General features: G+C 40.7%; 1 protein-coding gene across 1 annotated transcript in view; it reads right to left on the bottom strand.

The window, feature by feature from the left end:
- The window catches only part of LOC118825406 (cadherin-11), a 169,046-nt gene that overhangs the window by 57,339 nt on the left and 91,967 nt on the right, over positions 1-19,740 (bottom strand). Inside the window, exon 5 of the mRNA XM_036595991.1 lies at positions 4,167-4,348. Within this exon, the coding sequence (XP_036451884.1) occupies positions 4,167-4,348 (182 nt within the window). The remainder of the gene's footprint in view (positions 1-4,166; positions 4,349-19,740) is intronic.

Genomic DNA, 19,740 nt, shown 5'->3' with positions numbered 1-19,740 from the left:
TAAATATGTATTTGTTTTTTGAAGCCTTTACAGAAAAAGTTGCTGAGTTAGTGCTTGTACTTCTGATGTAAGTCACTATTAGCATTTATTTTTATTTTGCACAATAGTGAATTGTGCCTTTGTATGACAGCGTTTTAGGGCCACTGCACAATTAAAAATAGTCGACTTCGAGAATAAAGTTGTAATATTTTGAGATAAAAAGTCATACGGTATGATATTTTGTGAATAAAGTCTTAATATTTTGAGATAAAATCATAATATTTTGAGAATAAAGTTGTAGAATTCTGACATTAAAGTGGGACATTACCTGGAAAAGCTGCAATATTGTAGCCAAAGGCTTCGTGTTAAAATGAGGGGTGTTGAGTTGTTGGTGGAGTTATACTTTCATGCCAATCTCACCCATAAAGAAATACTCAGTCTCCCTGTCTGTCCTGCACATCAGCACCAGCCTGTTATTAGTATAAGAAACGGCTGAAACGGCTGAGCAGGAAACTGTTTATTTAGAATAAAGAGCCAGACGGTCTCGGAGGAAACTGTCTGTCTGTGTTGTTGAAGGAGAATCGCAGGCAGAGTCATCTACACGGCTATCAGTGGCTTCATCCCCAGGCCATTTAAAGAGGGCATGCAGTTTCACAGGAGACAGAATGATAGTCGAAATGATCGATCCTGAAGGAGTGGAACTGCGGTGCACTCTGCATCCTCACTGTCGCCAGTACAGCAGCCAAGGCTCCTATACGTTATGGCAACCCCCTACAATTAGCCCAATATCGTTTATTCTTGTAACTTGTAACTTTACAACTTTATTCTCAAGATATTATAACTTTATTCTCAAAATATTACAATTTTATTCCAAAAATATGACTTTATTCTCAAAATATTACGGCTTTATTCTCAAAATATTACGATTTTATTCTAAAAAAAAACATTATTCTCAAAATATTACAGCTTTATTCTTGAAATATTATGATTTTATTTAAAAAAAAGACTATTCTTGAAATATTACGGTTTTATTCTCAAAATATTCAGATTTTATTCTAAAAAAATTTATTCTAAAAAAATTTTTATTCTAAAAAAATAATTTTATTCTCAAAATATTACGGCTTTATTAGTGAAATATTACAATTTTATCCTAAATTTTATTAGGTTAGATTGCTTACACACATTGAGTCAGAGGCACACTATTTTATTAACAATTTATCGCTTTTCATATCATCATCGTAATATCCGATATCTCGTCAACACCGTCTGACAAATAAGCCTGTTGTTGGCACATGGATGTAACGTAAGTTAGCATGGCAGACAACAAATTCGAACATTGCCTTGTACGTCAATATCGTACAGCCTTACGTAGAACCCTTGATTTGTAATGCAGTCCATAGCGACAGCTCTAGATATCAGTGCTGCAAAGGCCAATACTTCTATAAGTATTCATTAGCAATGTACTGTGCAGCTCTGACACACATGCAAACATGCACAGATTTTTCTCGCAGATTGAGAAAGAGCTGATTCAACTGGTCTGACTCACAGTGAGTACAGCACTCGTTCCCACACTGACTTCTTCATCAACCCTTTTTTTCCACAAGCAGCCCGCTAGCTCACGACACCTGGCAGAGCAAGCGCGTAACCTGGCCCTCCTACACCCTCCCATAACCTGCTGCGTGATGTCCCTTCTGACCCCTGCGCTTCTTGTTGCCTACCCTCGCTAACTCAATCACTCACTCTGTTTCCACTGAAAAAAAGTGACATGATTCAAATGCCTCATTTTCACATTAACACAATATCTCACTTAGAAGACATCAGAATCTCTAATATGATGCTAATATGACATTATGTTTCAAGTAATTAGTAGAAGAATTTTTAGATAATGAACTGAGCTGTAGATGATCTCAACTGTGCATGATCTCACGGGACTAGACGTGATCTCGCAATGAGAATGTCTGGGGACAACAACGAGAATTTCTGGGCTAAATGTGGGTGGGAATGTCGACTTGCCAAGGTGGGAACAAACTGAGTGTGAAATTTCTAAACCAATCCAACACCTCATGAAGGTAAAAGTAAGGGGTGGGTAAAAGAAGCAAAATCTCTCAGGTTAAAGGGGAATTCCAGCAGAATGTTAGCATTTGTAAAGGATTTGTCATGTTATGTAATATTCTATAGGACGGCATTATATCCCCCAGTCTGATCAGACCAGACTCCCTGTATCTCCATATAAATCTCGTATCTCCAAAATGATAACTTTACAGGAGAAGGAAAAAACCTACTTTACTTTTAATGTAAGTCAATGGAACCAGACATTTTTCCCAAGTCATTTCGGGCTGTTTCTTTTGGTTCATTCATCATGAAATTTACACATAATGTAAAGGCCAACAGGCATTTTCAAATTATGTCAAAAACTGAAAAATGACAAAAATGGAGATATGAGGTTTTGTCCCGACAAGAGCGATATTCTTTCATCACTGTTCTCTCAGGATTCTCGATGGTTCTAGCCACTGATCTGTAGGCTAATAACACATGTGTGGTGTTAGCTAGCATAGTATGGTTCCTGTCTTGGCCTTCAAACAAGGTTTTCTTTGGCAAAGACACAATTAAGCACATCTAGATGTAAAAAATGCCTAGCATATTGGATAACTGCACACCTGGCCTAGCTGGGCCAGATGTGATCTTGTGGCAAGAACTTGAATGTGGGTGGGAATGATGACTTTTTATGGTGGGAGCAAAGGTGGAGCTCAAAGTAGGTGCTGAAGGTGCACTCGTCAAGACTGTCTGACAATATGCCTGTCGTTGGCACATGGATGGAACGTAAGTTAGCATGGCTGAAAACAATCAGTGGCTTTTATCACAAATGGCTAATTTGTGTGCTACTGACAATTGCATGATAATGGATGCCCTTTTTGGTGTTCCTAATGACAAAGGCAAAACATGAAAAACAAAACATACCTTTATTTTCATTTTTTTCTTTTCTGTTTTATGGTATTTTTGTCGCTTATTAAGTAGATCATCTGTCACAATTTCGTCACAATTCAGTACCAAAAGTTTAACAAGTTCTCTTCAGACATGCATATCACGTCTGGCCCAGTGAGCCTATCTATATCTAGAATATCGTGAATTCAAATTGTGCTCGAGACAGATACACCTTGGACCAGATTCCCAGACCCACATTATACCTAAGCACAGGCTAAACAGAATTTTTAATGGTGAAACACCACTGACAGTGCAGTGGTCCACAAATCATAGTCTCCAAAATTAACCCTACACATCCATAAGTATGTAGACACCTGCTTATCCAATGTTTCTTCTTGAATCAAAGGTATTAATTAAAAGAGTGCTGCAGTAGCAGCCTCCTCTCGTCTGGGTAGGCTTTACACTAGATGTTGAGCATTGCTGTGAGGATCGGATTGTATTTATCTGCAAGAGCATTAGTGAGGTCAGGTACTGATGTTGGATTATTAGTTCTGGTTCACTGTAACTCATCTCAAAGATATTGGAAGGAGCTCCGTCACTCCAGAGAAGGAAGATCCACTGCTTCACAGCCCAATACTAGGAGCGGGGGCACTTTATACTCCTCTAGACAATGCTTGGCATTAAGCATGGTGAGCTAAGGCTCATACTGCTGTTTCAAAGCTTGCCATTCTATTGGCGCTTTTCTATGGAGATTATACTGTACAAGTTGCATGAGTGAGGTGTCTGGATAGTTATGGACCTATAGTGAAACTTGACAAAAATGGACTGTAAATAGATTACAGCATTTTTATATTTATCATTTCATATCTTCTTGTTGTGTCCAAATACACAACACTGCAAAAATTGATATCCTTCCAAAGAACCCATTGTAAATGTGTTTGATATTAATGCTTAAGGTTGTTGTAGGAATATTATAAGACTATAAAACTATTTAAGCTATTGCTAAACATTTATACTTGTTTTACAATATATTTTTTATTAGTAAAGTGTCTTATTCTACTGGCTGATAATTTTACTTGTTTCTAGAAATAATGCATATGAAATAAAATAATTTACTCATAGAAATTATCTCATTATATTCTTACAACATTGTCATAATGAGAAAAATTAAATATGTATCTTATATACATGGTGTCACCCTTTTGGTGTACAGTTTGGCAACGACAAGTGACTGCACACATTTCAATGAGACTGTAGCTTCCCACCTTGTTGAGGATGATGATAGCCTCTTGGTTCACTCCGGTAATGTTGAAGGTGTCCCCCGACTCCCCCTCCAGAATGGTATATTCCAGCTTGGCATTCTCTCCCAGGTCAGCATCTGTTGCCGAGATCCGGCCCACCTCCGCCCCCGGCACGGCCAACTCAGAGACAGAGAAGAGCCAGGTGCCTGAGAGAGAGAGAGAGAGATAGAGAGAGAGAGAGAGAGAGAGAGAGAGAGAGAGAGAGAGAGAGAGAAGAGAGACCAAAACAGAAGGACAAAAGCCAGACAAGTTAGAGACAAGGAAAGATTTCAGATGCGCACCAGCAGTCACATCAAAGCTTTCAGCAAATCAGAACGTCTTCTTTCGTCCTTTTGTGTGACTAACAAGCTCGGCTGTCAGGCTCGGATGATTGGCAACTGGATCCCATGGCTTTCTCCTCGCTAATACCATCGCGCAGTGACCTTCCCTTACCGAGCCCTCCATTAAATCAGCACATTAGCTCTCCGGTGTGCTGATTCACTGCCACACTACTAGCCTTGGTGATTGCGGCTCACTGCGTGTGTTTTGTCACTGGTACGCCTCATTCCCCAGCCCCATTCGCTCGAGTCTACCACTTTCCCCGGGTTTTACCTGCAGTGTGACTGAACTGAAACACCAAGCATATACGGAACATTCTACCAAATGAGTTCCAACTGCAGTCTCACAGTACAGGAAGAATAAAAAAAATATTAAGTATTCAGATGTTAGGTACACTATATTGCCAAAAGTATTCACTCACCCATCCAAATAATTGAATTCAGGTGTTCCAATCACTTCCATGGCCACAGGTGTATAAAACCAAGCACCTAGGCATGCAGACTGCTTCTACAAACAATTGTGAAAGAATGGGTCGCTTTCAGGAGCTCAGTGAATTCCAGCATGGTACCATGATAGGATGCCACCTGTACAACAAGTCCACTCGTGAAATTTCCTCACTACTAAATATTCCACAGTCAACTGTCAGTGGTATTATAACAAAGTGGAAGCGAATGGGAACGATAGCAACTCAGCCACAAAGTGGTCGGCCACGTAAAATGACAGAGCGGGGTCAGCGGATGCTGAGGCGCATAGTGCGCAGAGGTCGCCAATTTTCTGCAGAGTCAATCTCTACAAACCTCCAAACTTCATGTGGCCTTGAGATTAGCTCAAGAACAGCGTAGAGAGCTTCATGGAATGGGTTTCCATGGCCGAGCAGCTGCATCCAAGCCTTACACCACCAAGCGCAATGCAAAGCGTGGAATGCAGTGGTGTAAAGTGCCATCACTGGACTCCGTCTGGCAATCCGATGGACGAGTCTGAGTTTGGTGGTTGCCAGGAGAACGGTACTTGTCTGACTGCATTGTGCCAAGTGTAAAGTCTGGTGGGGGGGATTATGGTGTGGGGTTGTTTTTCAGGAGTTGGACTCGGCCCCTTAGTTCCAGTAAAAGGAACTCTTAATGCTTCAGCATACCAAGACATTTTGGACAATTTCATGCTCCCAACTTTGTGGGAACAGTTTGGGGATGGCCCCTTCCTGTTCCAACATGACTGCGCACCAGTGCACAAAGCAAGGTCCATAAAGACATGGATGAGCAAGTTTGGTGTGGAAGAACTTGACTGGCCTGCACAGAGTCCTGACCTCAACCCGATAGAACACCTTTGGGATGAATTAGCGCGGAGACTGCGAGCCAGGCCTTCTCGTCCAACATCAGTGTGTGACCTCACAAATGCACTTCTGGAAGAATGGTCAAAAATTCCAATAAACACACTCCTAACCCCTGTGGAAAGCCTTCCCAGAAGAGTTGAAGCTGTTATAGCTGCAAAGGGCGGGCCGACATCATATTATACCCTATGGATTAAGAATGAGATGTCACTCAAGTTCATAAGCATGTGGAGGCAGACAAGCGAATGCTTTTGGCAATATAGTGTATTTACAAGGATTATGTTATGATCTATTTAACCCAATACATTCATTGACCGAGCACTTTATTAGGAATGCTATACTAATACTGGGTAGGGCCTCCCTTTGCTCTCAAAACCGCCTTCATTCTTCATGGCATTTATTCCACAAGATGTTAGAAAAATTCCTTTGAGATTCTGATACATGTTGGCATGATTGCATCACACAATCACACACTGGTGCACTTTCATGTTGCATATCTCCTGTTCTACCACATCCCAAAGGTGTTCTGTCAGATTCAGATCCAGAGATTAGGAGAACACTGAACTCATCGTGTTCATGAAACCAGTTTGAGACGACTTTTGCTTTGTAAGATGATGCATTATCATGCTGGAAGACGCCTTTAGAAGATAAGGTAAATTCTGGCAGCAATAATATTTATTTAGCATTCAAGTGATGATTGATTGGGGCAAAAATGTGCCAAGAAAACATTCCCCACACCATTACATCACCTCCACCAGCCCGAACTGTTAACACAAGACATGTTAGGGTCTATAGATTTATGCCGTTGGCATCAAATTCTGACCCTACCATCTGTGTGCTTCAGCAGAAATCGAGATTCATCAAATCAGGCTATGTTTTTCTAGTCTTCACTTGTCCAATTTTGGTGAGCCTGTGCCCACAGCTTTCGGTTATTGGCTGACAGAAGTGCAACCCGATATGGTCTTCTGCTGTTGTAGCCCATCCACCTTAAGGTTCTACATGTTGTCAATTATGTTTATCAGCTCACACAATTCTGAGTATCTCTAGAGACCACAAGATCAGCAGGTATAAAAATACTTTAAGCTTGAAAATGTTGTTTTTTTTGTTTGTTTGTTTTAAAAATAAATAATAAAAGAAAATACCACATGAGAGTTTTAACCAGACCAGTAGCTATCATATTGTATCTTTAAAGCTGGACTGTACAGCTCTGGATGCAGAGGGGAATCCGCAGGGCCATCTAGGCCTCCTCTCATTTATAGGAACTAAAATTACATGTCTGCAATAGCAGTTCAGTGGTATTTAAACTGCAATTTGATAGTAATGCTCTTATTTCAAGGGTTACATTTTGGAATCGGCCAATGAAAAAATGCCCAGTCCATTTTTTTCTCTGTGGTATCAAGGTCAACACAGCCATGCGGGATCTCCCATTGGTTAGGCCTTCAGGAGATGGACAGAAAGTCTTACATGTTAGATTAACTCCCAACATAATAAAGAAACATAGTGGAATCAATCACATACTGATTTCCAATGGATGGGACCAATTTCAACAGGAAAAATGTCACTTTTGGCCTTCTGGAAGTCCTACATATGTGACTGACCAGAGTACCAGCAGTAGTCTAACCAACACATTGTCAAAAAGCAGCAGCAGCAACTCTTCACAGGGCTCCTTACTGACTGTTAGATAAAATATAGGGTAATGTCTGTTACTAGCTTAAAATAAAACATATAAAATGTCTGTGTTCAATCTAGAACTGCCAAATCGTGGTTTAGATGCTTTTAAAATCCCACTGGGGTGCTACCAGAAATGAGCAGTAGAGTTTTCACTTATGGCATGAACAGAAGGCCACGCTCTTTGTAGTCACTGGTTGCCACTGACTAAATGTGATTTGACAACAATGCTCAGTTTCGCTTCTAGTTAGTTCAACTTTGACCCTTATGACTGTAACCCCACCTCACGTTGTCTACTATTGGTTGACGCATGGGTACCTTAGAATACAGAGTACAACTGAGCATAATTTTCACCTACTGCTAGACCAAAAACATACTCAATAACGCCATTGACAACGTCTTGCCAACGCATTGCAAACACACAGTCCTGCGGAGCCAAGTCAACATGCTTTCTTACACTCAGTACTCAAGGAGGCGATAAAGAACAAATCAAAACATCTGTAAATGGAATCTACTATTATTCTTACAATAAAAAGAGAACGTGTAGAGAGGAGCATTGCCACTCAATGTTTCCTGGGTTTGCCAGACACTAGAGGGCGCTCCCAAGCAAGTCCAAAATGAATGGGATGCTATGGAGCTTTTTTCAAAATCATAGATTGTAAATGCTGAATCATGCTAAACATTCCTGTTATATTACTAAATGCTTTTGAAATCCAGTTATAAGACTTTCTAACAGTGCTTCATGTCGTGTCAAGACATCAGCAAGCAAAAACTGCTTCATTCAGCCAATGAGATGCTCTGCTTGCTAACCTTTCAGCACTTAATAGCAGTAATGCTAGCATCCTACTGCCCAAAATCTGTTTGCTGTATAAAATCAGAAAGATACAGGTAAGCTTTCTTGCATTTCTTAATGAAATACATCTTTCTACTTCCCAAAACTAAAGAAAAGTCAAGAGCAAGCTTAATCTGGCTCCATTCACCCATTGATGACTCGCTTGAGGGCACCATCTAGCATTTTGCATGTTTTTGATTTAACGAGAGAAATAGGAAGTGGCCAGGCTTCCCTTAAACCAGCTCTGCAATAAGCATAAAACTAAACATGTCAGCAGCTGAGGAATGTGTGCTGCTTTCCTTGTTCTACAGGAACGAAGAGGCAATGATGTATCCTGAACACATTAACACAAGTTCCTCAAGGAGCTCATCGAACTGCTGGTCTACGATTACAGCTGACCAGACGAAAGTGTGCTGGCAGTACAAGACAGCTTGGTCAAGATTGTTTGTCTCTATAGCGCCCCTTGCTGCAAAGCTCAGAGGTATGTTTCTGGTGATGTCCATCAAAAAAGGCATTGCTGCACATTGCTGGTTTATTTAGGGTATGTTTGTGGGCGGAGACTGATGTAAGAGGGAAAAATGTAAGTTGCTATTCTTTTCATAAAGTGAATGAAAAATGATTCCCTGTCCTGCTATATCTTTAGAGCTGGATGCACAGCTTTGAATGTAACAGCAGAGATTAGGTTCTTTACCATTTTGTTCAAAATCCACATGACTGACTGAAGCCCCATGCAAATTTCATGCATGGGCCCCCTTGCCTCACCTCATCTGCGTTAGCAGAACCTGTCACAACATTAAAACATGCCAATTTTTTGTTCCAACTCCATAATTATGACACTTACTTTCACCATGCCTTCATCTCCAGCATGCAGCAAGCTGTGAATATGAATACTAGCTACATGACTGCATATCAATATACTGTATGCAACCAGCCGGAACTGTAATGTTTCTTGCATCTTGGCTGTTGAAATCTTTATAATGGACTGTTTTTGATCAGTGTAGAGCACATATATTATTCGAAGACCATTCAAATCTCCACAAATGTCCAGCCATAGAATATTCACTCTTGGAATAATGGAGAAGTTTTGGGTTTAATGTGTGCTTTATTCAGGCCAGAAGACAGAAGGGAAGGAGGGAGAGTGTTCTTAACACACAAAGCGGACCTCGGACCACTTTCTGCTTCTGTTTCAAGACTGGCTTTGCAGCGTTTCTGAAGTTGCATGTGTTTTCTGGATCAGCAGTGTGTTTGTAAAATGTAGTTTAAGTGTAGCCATGTTGATGAAAGTGTTTTCTGAACTTGCGTCACATTTATGATTATTTGCAACGTTTTTCAATGCACTGTGCATTGGGTCTTTATGAACTCCCTTGGCTTATTGCTTTTATAAAATGGTGGCCAACATAAAATATGATAATATACACAATTTTTGAAGTAATTGTTGATAATAATCAACATAAACAAGTATTCCTTCAACGTAGTTCCTTTAGAGTATGGTATCTTTGCCAAGCAACCACGGACCACTGAATGAGGAGAAGAAGGTTTGGTCGCCCATTGCTGTATATTGCAGTCATTTCATGAATTTTTAAACTTTTTGTCATATAACAATGAACATATGATAACACACCACACTTTAATGCAAAAACTGCTGCTTTATAAGTACTTTTTGGTCACCAAATTACGACTACGAGTCTTATTTAGCACCAATCCAGCAGCGCCCCCTCCTCACGCTGGGGCTAAATCTCAAATGGCTCCCTGCTCCCTACAGAGTGCACTACTTAGGGATTTCAATACTGGCTCCTGCACCCCATGGTGCAAAATATAGCTAAGAAATAGTCATTTGGGACTGAGCCACATCCACACTCGATAAATGATGCACTGTTTGGCTGTAAAGGCTAGAATTTCTAAACTTTCATAGCTAGCACACTATTTAGTGAGTACGGAGCCGTTTGGGATTCATCCTGGGTTTCATGTGATTTCTGACTGAAACATGGACATTTGAAGCGTGTCAGTCATTCAAGTGACATTTTTAGATTTTTATACTGCCATTTTACAGTTAATCATACTGTAAGTACTTTAATTCAAGCTGGTGATATTAATGATGGAGTTGTTTAGGCTGTTTTCTATCTTGTCGCCTGTTAGCTAGCTGACCAGCCTAGTACCGTGGCGCAGTAATACACAATTCAGTTGTTGTGAGGTGGTCATAGGTGTGCGTATACTGTGGATTTTACAAACGGCTTCGAACACGGCTCAGCCAATCAGATTTTAGGACCGGAACTATCCGTTTTAAAATTATGAATACAGTACTGAAAAGTCATGTTTTACAATCTGCGACACAACATTACTTTGCCAACTTAAATGCCTGGTGAACAAGCAAGCAAGCTTGCAAACTACGCAACGTTAGGCTAACGTTATTAGCATTAAATATTCTCCCAACGTTGGCAGTTCTGCGTTAACTCAACTTTCCACATTCACTCCAGCCCGTTTACCTTTGCAAAGGAGTTTAATGTCGGGTTTCTCAAACACTAGAGGGCGCTCCCGAGCGAGTCCGGAATGAATGGGTTAAGATGGAGCATTTGAGCCAAAATCATAGTTTATAAATGCTTAAACATTTTTGATGTAAAAGAATACAATCCTTTTCTGAACACTGAATAGCATAAAACATTTTAACACTGCTGTTAGATTTTTAAGAGCTTTTGAATTTGAGTTATAGAAGTTTAAAACGGTGCCTCATGTACGTTCATGACGTCAGTGAGCTCGAACAGCCAATGAGCTGCTCCACTCACCAACCAATCAGTACTCAGTAGCAGTAATGCCAGCGTTCTGCTGCCCAAAACCCTTTTGCTGTAGAAAATAGGAAACAAACAGGTAAGTTTTATTTTCTTTTTCTTTTTTTTTTTAAATACATCCTTCTACTTTCTAAAATTAAAGGAAAGTTCTTGGCAAGTGATTAGAAGCAGCTTTTAACTGTTCGATTTTCGATTTTAGCTGTTTAGCTCCATTTGCCCCCCATTCATCGAGGACTCGCTTGTGGGTGCCCTCTGGCGTTTTGCAGTCATGTTTTTGATATAACGTGGGAAATAGGAAGTGGCCAGGCTCCTCATAAACCAGCTCCTGGGGAATGACCGCAGCGATACGACTGGTCTATATCTTCTTCTTCTTTTGAAGGCTAGATGTTGCTGCCTCTTGCTGTAGATTTGAGTACCATGTGTAGACAACTGAACTCACAGGCCCCACCAGCTTATTTGTATAGTTTAGAATGACAAATCATACCAGCTTACTTTGATGCTATGCAAAATGCGTTCAACAAGATATATATATAAGTTTAAGATCACGCATAAATGTCGCTCGCTAGCTTGTCTGCTTGGTATGCTTGTGCTGTATGCCAAATTGAGCCTCGTTGATTAGCGAGCTAAGTATATAAGCTAACTTCATCAAACTCACAAAGACTTCCATCAGCTTCCAAATTCCAATTTTACCCCCTCAACCAGGTCCAGCAAAATACCAGCTATGAAAGGAGGGAGGAGAGAAGGAGACAGAGGCCAAGAGATGGTGGCTAACAAAAGAATAGCAACAGACATGATAATCCAGTCGCTAACAGCTTTCTTCAATAAGGCCTCAGCATCTGTTTTTTAATATCATAACCAGCGATATTATACAGCACGGCTCACAGCTTTATCCACACAAAGAAACAACAGCCTGAGATCAAAGTCAAAGTTAAAGCTCCTCTGTGTCCCCAGACTACAAACAGCTCAGATCGGCAAGAATGCATGAATATTAGACTTCCTTTCATATCTACATGGGTTCATGTCAGGCCTCCGCCTGACGTTATTGAATTTCCAGTGCTGCCGCTGTGTGGAAGGGCCAGTTAGGGTGAGCGGAGAAAAAAAAAGGGCAGCAGGGTTCCACAGGTGTATGAGGAGAAACCGGTCCTGTGTTACTGCAATGACATTAAAACGCTCAGTCACTCCGCCAAGCCGGGCGCACGCATTTGCTTTGAGCGACTGTCGGCTGTGATGTGGCTCGACTTGAAAGCAGCGAGCCCATATATTCCAATACGGCTGAGCTATTTTCATCAAAATATAAAGCGAAGGTGGGATGGTTACCTCACACACACACACACACATACAAATATAGAGTCAAGGTCGGACTGATTTATATGCAACAGTATTCAAGTAATACAATGGATAAATACCACACAGACACAATCATATGCACTCAAGGTCGTGTACTATTTTATATGCAGCAACACTCGCAAAACACAGTGGTTAAATACCACATACAGGTTTGTATTCCTATCTTTGTGGGGTTTCCATTTCCATTTCTAAATGCTGTTGTGATGCACCAAAGCCCAACCTTGACCTTAAAGCGATACTCCAACCGAAATGACCAATTTTGGTTGGAGTGGCTACAACCGTGGCTACATCTCTTGTAAGCAAGCCTGCGACCACTTTGAGGTGGATATTTGGGGACGCGCTGTTTGAAACGTTGTCTGTTGCATTAGCTGGTGAACGCAGAGGGAAGCCGGAATATCTAGGAGGTCAAATGTGTTATTGCAACTGAATAACTGGTAACTGTTATCAAATTAGCAATACAATGAAGGGAATACATCACCCCAACAACTGAAATGACTCATCGGATGAAGAGTAAACTAAAAGGTAAAGAGAGTGAGTTAGTGACCTGGCTAGGCTGAGAGGCCTTACCTCAGTTTAGCTCCTTTTCTCTGTCGGAAAGTGAAAAAAAGACCATTGAATATGGATAAAAACACCATTTTCTTTAAAATCTTCAAAATTGCTTTGTTGGATTTCCCAGTAATTCAGCTGTTAAATCTCTCTAGTCCTCTGGTGCAGCATTTGTCGTACTAACTAAATTTATTAGTCACTAACTGCTTTATGCAAAATTTAACATATTTTTCAAGGAAAATGGTGGGAAACAGAAGTAGAAGTAAAAGAACATGATGTGCTATCTTCCTTAGGGACTTCCTTAGCCCAGTCTCCCCTACGTGATCTCATAATGAAAAAACACATCTGGGGACAACTTATTAAAATTCTGATGCTGGATTGCAGTGAAATCTGCCCCAAACAAAGCTACACCACCACCAGTGTGGCTAGTAGCTTAGCTGTACGAGAGCTGGTGCCACTAACTGGAAGGCTGCAGGTTCAAATACCAGCTCTGACTGGGTACACCTGGTTCTGCTCTTCAGCAAAGCCCCTAAATTCCTCTAGTAATTCCATGCTGTTTTTAGGGGGGGTTTTCAGCCATGCTAACTTACTCTACACCCATGGCAAGTCGCGTGTGATTATGAGAAAATCTAAACAGCTGTTTGGACTCATGGTGGGAACTTTCCTAGCAGCACAGCGAAAAAATTAGCAAATTTGTCATTGTGTTACAGCCAATCATAATCCTGACACTCTCCATATCATTCTTAAAACGTCTGCTTCATTTATTCCTCCGATCACTGCTTAGCAAGCGTTCCACTATCCATCATTATTGCGGTTAAGCTTTCAGATTTTTAGCAGTGAGCTAGCTTCTTTGAATGTACTTTGAATTTAAAGCTCTAGATTTTCAAAAGACTTGTGGATCTGTAGAAGTGAGACCTGATATTTCAACAAAGAAGAGGACGCCCATTTCCGGGGTCAAATATACAATGTCAGCCGCCCAAGTTATAGAAAAAAGTTGCATCGTCCTTGTTGGGTTGATCTGCAAACTGTCAACTTTCATGCATAAAGTCATCAGAGGGTAAGATATAAATGAATGGTGTTGTTGTGGTGCTGCATAGCCATCAAGGAACATGCAGTGATATCATAAACATTCCCTGACTATCCAAGAATAAGGTAGCCAGGTAGGCACCCATCAAACATTTGTGCCCAGGAGCCGATAACTTGATCCAAGCCTGGTTCCCACCCTAATATGACCTGATTTCATTTCTTATTTTTAGCCCTACCCCTTGTTTTCGAGTGTCACCTTGACCCTTGAAACTGAGTTACAAGTTGTAGTGGTTGAAATCTTCCCCTATGAAATGGGACCCTCAAATAAAAAAACATGAATATTGCTTCATTAACAGGCTACTAGTGGTGCTCTGTAGGTGACCCTGGCCAGTCTGCAGTGATAGCAGAGGAGGGTAAAGTTCAGCAACCTCACTGTTGGGCTTCAGTTACATTTAGGGCATCATATGCCTTCAAAGTGGGGGGATTTGATAATTATTTATTATTGCCCACCTCTAATTCGTCAGTGATACGAAGCTGAAGTCAGCTATTCCCCAGCTTCTTGATCGAATTTTCCTGTTCCACCTTAAAAGTGCAGTAGTTTTGATGCCTGAGGGGCCAGAATGTGCTGCAGCATTTAAGGTAGAACAGGAAATTTAGCTAGCTAGCTAGGAAGACATCAGCATACTGTTAGCAACTGTTTATGCTTGTTATGAAGAAAAGGACCATAATACATTGAAACGATGAAGATAATATAGTGGATATCGTAATTTTTTAACAGAGAAAATAATCACATTTGTGGGTTTCTTTGGCTGCTCGCGCTGCCATCTTGCTTTTTTCTCATAACACTCTGTTTGGACTGTGCCTCTGAAAAACCTCCATTTGGAGGGCTCAATCTCAATAAAAATCAGGACACCCTACCCCTAGGCGTGAACGCACAAAACGGAGGGGGTATAGGGCTAAGTAGTAAGGGTCAAGGGAAGAAATGGAATTGGGCCTAAGTCTACGTTCTCACCCACATTCAGCCCAAAATTTCATGTCCCCAGATGTCCTCATCAAATAATCATGTCTGGTCTACGTATTTGGTAAAGAATAAGCTTGTTTGACGGCAAGAACTACACTAACACTAGCAAGCACCACATGTATCTAACAGCCTACGGATCGGTCGCTAGGCTAGCAGTCAGGATTTCTCGAGTGCTGTAGGGACTTCCAATGGTTCTAGGATGTATGTGTAATAGAACTATTGAAAATGCTGGGTATTGTAGTGAGAGAACATTGATGAAGGAAAACATGACAGCATTGTAAATAAACATGGTAAATAAACTGATTAGGATGAGGGATATAATGCTATGCTACAGAATATTACATAAAACATATAGCATATAAAACACTAGTTCATCCTGGAATACCACTTTAACCTCAGGAGCCAAGAGGAAACCTTTTGGCTCTTTTACTATTCCAGAAAAAAAGACCCTTTATTGCCAAACAAACAAAAACTCCTCACGCAGAGCAACCAAATGTCCCCACAACTTCACATATGTTCATGCTTTCTGTCATCCAGGGGACATTTGGTCTCCACAAAGAGCTAAATCCACAGCCACACACACACACATACACACACACAAACGTATGCAGGGGTTAGGCCCAGTAACAGCAGTGTGAGTGAATAGAAAGCAGCGGTGGCCACGTCTGGTGTCACTTTCAGCTTTCTTCTCACATCGTCTCCCTGCTAGCTACAAAATCATTCATCATTTTCCCAAGCCTCAAACAGAGAGGCTCTTCTTCACACACACACACACACAGGAGCACGTGCCCTGTCCACCTATCACCCCCCCAAATCACAAATCAAGCCCGAGAAAGGACAGAAGAGAACAGGCGAGGCCCCAGTGTGATCAGCCGCGATTATTTGCGCTGGCCTTCAGAGGCCAGGGTTTAGCGGGCCGATGAAACAGCGTGGAGGAACAGGCTCAAAGCGCTGAGGCTCGCAGCTGCAGCTCCATCGGGCCTCTGTAATTGTACTCAGGAGGAACGATCGAAAGGCCTCTGCTGCGCTTACACCAACCCACTTCAAAGATCCATCTAAATTCTCCGGCCTCGCCTGTGTAATAAAGGGAGCGATTTTTCTGGTCCGTTCCAATGATCCCCGTAAACTCATGAATTTCCAAGCTTAACCTCGCAAGTTGAACTCGACGTCAAACGATGCAGTGAGTAAATTCATGAAGTTCACTGCAGTTCACTGCAAGAAAGTTGCACTCGAACGGCTGAGGGTCCTACATGCCTGCAGTGAACTCGAGCAGCTTCCACATTATCTGTGGTCTAGCCGAGCATATATGGACCAGTCCACCACAATAGTTAAACAGTAGAAACGATTTAAACAAACAATAAAGTATTCAGACCTTAGATATTTACAATGATCTATTCAAACCAAAGGCATTGATGGAGATATAGTTAAATATACATAAAATCATCATTTATTTTTACCTTTTTTTGGTATTTTTCTTTTCTTTTTTTTAAGATCACAAGTTGAAAGATTTAGATTTATTATGAGTTTTAATTTTAAATGAAAAAAACTTTTACAAAAAAAAAAAATTGCTGTCCCATACGGAGCCCTGCCAGTGACATCCTATATAAATAATAATAATGCGTGGCCACGCCTTATTAACGCGTTCACATGCCTTTCTAAGGCTTGGCCACGCATTATTTTCATTTATACAAGATGTCACCAGTGGGGCTCCATAGTCACACGTTTTCATGTCACTACTGAAACACAAAGTTTTAGTCCATAGGTGGAGACTTATTTTAGCCACACCCCTGCATTTTAGAGCAGGAAGGCCATGGCCGCATGGTGAGCAGTTAGATCCCCTTATTTTGACGTAAACGTGTTCCATTTTCAAGTCTGAAAATCAGTGTGGAACATTAAGAATTGTCAATACCGAAACTTTTTTGTGTTTAAATGAAAATTATTAGGATTTTATATGTGCAACTGTTTAAAGCTGTGTTTGCCAGTCATAAACTGGCTGGTTTTGCTCAAAATGAGCTACAATTATCACTACCAAAACATTCAGTCAATTTCAGTAGTGTTATAATTGTTTTCATAGAATGGAAAAGTCTATTCATTCATTTTAATAAAATAAACATATATTTTAATAAAATAACATATATATATATATACATATATATATGTATATATATATGCATTGTTTACATGATAAATTTACCAACTGTGACTATTAACGTCAGGCCTTTATTCTGGGTCATTATTGTCAAAACTCAACTATCAAAAACAAAACACTTCTACAGTAATGCTACGTTCTGCTAGCACCCCTTTGGGATTCTAGTAGTCTTTTAGCACTAAGTTAATGCAGATTCATCAACACACTTCTTGATTCATTCAAGATTAAACACTTTGAAGCTTGTAAAAGATGGCGATGGCATATTCCTGGCATACAACTACTGACTGCACTTGTCAGATTTCCACTCATATTCACAGTCAGCGATGTATCTAGCATTTCTAGATGTCCAAAAGTGATGCTTTTACCTTACAAAATTCCACACATTGATAAAGCTGATTGGTTGGTCAGTTCTTAATTGTGTTAGTGGTAGCGGTTCAGCTCCCAAAGTCCTAAACACTTGGCTGTATCTACCTAGACACCAAGGAGAAAAAAGATCCTGATTGGATAATTTTGCCTTTGGCCATTTCAAGAATGTAACCCACCCAAACCTAACTAAGAGTATTGCAGCAATAATAAAATAATCTGAACTAAAAATTAAAAAATGAACTAAAAATTCAGATATGATTTTTTTTTATTCAACAAAACCCCCCTAGGCCTTCTCTGAAGGCCTAGAAGGCCCTGCAGGATCCCCACTGTTATTTACAGCCAATGACCACTCGAACATGAAGTCAAGTTGACGAGGACCAACTGAACCCACCATATTTGTTTTTTTTACACTGTATATTTGTTTTGTTTACATGATACATTCATTAGTTTCCAATGACTCCCCAACTAGTAGTTGGGATTTAGTGATTAGAGAAATGTCCAGCTTTATGAGCAGATGAGGACCCTCCAAACGCACCATTATTGGTCCATCCCAGTCATATGCAAAAGTTTGGGCGCCCCTGGTCAAATGACAGGCTTTGTTGACTTTGTAAGTGAAAATAAGCAATAAACACCTCCTCTACAGAGAACACACTTCTGCACATTTTCAATGCACCATTACTGTTTACTTGCTGACTTTAACATACTGGGGGGGAAAAAAAACATAAATAGCATGTGCAAAAGTTATGGCACCCTTTTAGTTCATGTTTTTTTTCAGCAAATAAAGGAAATTATGCACAACATGCAAAAAAAAAAAAAACTTTTTCTCAACTCGTTTTCACATAGAAACTCAACAAAACATGTCATTTGACTGGAGCTGTCAAACATTCTCCATATGACCGTGTTGTTCATATGATAAATATACTAGTTTTTGATGACCTCGGCTGGATTTGTCGGCGCAAATTGGTACGCAAATGGAGAGGGGGGTCACTGAGAGCAGGGAGTGATGGACAGGAGGAGTTAATTAGGGGTCTGGGGTTTAATATAGCTTTAGCTTGGTAAACACATGGTACAATCAGTCTGGGGAAGAGGGAAGGAGGGAGGGAGAGAGAAACAGGTACATTTAAGACATACAAAGGCCGCATACAGTAGAACGAAGACAATATGCTTGCAGGAAGAAAGAGGCAGAACCAAAGCTGATTTGAAGAATTAAAATACGACAAAAACATGGCCACGTATTAATGCAAGGGCACCCACGATAAGAGTAAGAGAATGAGAGACGGAGAGAGGCCGAGACGGAGGAAAGTGTGGCCGAATGGTCTTATCTGCGGAGGAGGCGTTATGCTGCTGTGGAGAGGGGTGCATTGAGTTAGCGGAGTCATTAAAAAAGTGTCTAGCTGGCTAAAGCTTGTCCACCAGTTGAAAATAGCTTGAATAAAATCTGCATCCGTTTAGTCAGAGTCCAGAACGCGAGCTTACAAATAGGAAAGTGGAGGGGAGAAGGGTAGGTGTATTAGCAGCGTGAGTATAAATCCCTCTGGACAATGCATTTTAAAATCATGTGGGTGGCAACTTATGGAGATGTTTATAGGCTGTGGTATATGGATCAGGAATGCATTTTTTTCTTTTCTTTTGCCAAAATGTACCGTAAATTGTCAGAGCATACCCCATATCAACTGCAGAACACTCATACTACTTCATTGCTGACACATGAGATTTGATTGCCCAGGAGAATTGCCTGGTGATCGCTGCTGTTCTCTATGAACAAATGTATCCTTGAGAGCAAAACTGAAAATGACCATTTCATTTGCTTTCCACTTCACCAGATGGGTCCAATTCAGGACTCTCACATTCACTCACCAGTGGTGAACCATGACTATTGGAGTTAGACCTTCAGTTTGGGCCATAAATGTACAAAACTTGATCAGCTGTATGTTAACGCTAAGCTATCAATGGTGCAGATGAGCAATTTTGCCTGTTATAGATTGAACAGACATTTGACACGTTTCATTTAGCTCCTCCTTTCAGTTCTACTTTGTGCAGCAGGGTACAGTCATGGCAGAACAGGAAAGGGCCTTCTTCAAGCTGCTGCCACAATATGGAGGCATATAACTGCCTAAAATGTGTTTGTATGATGTAGTATTAACATTACCCTTCACTG

Source organism: Colossoma macropomum, unplaced genomic scaffold (genome assembly GCF_904425465.1).
Source record: "Colossoma macropomum unplaced genomic scaffold, Colossoma_macropomum, whole genome shotgun sequence".
In the NCBI taxonomy this organism is placed as follows: domain Eukaryota; kingdom Metazoa; phylum Chordata; class Actinopteri; order Characiformes; family Serrasalmidae; genus Colossoma; species Colossoma macropomum.
Note: the sequence above shows the minus strand (reverse complement) of the source record. Positions and strands in the feature narration are given on the sequence as shown.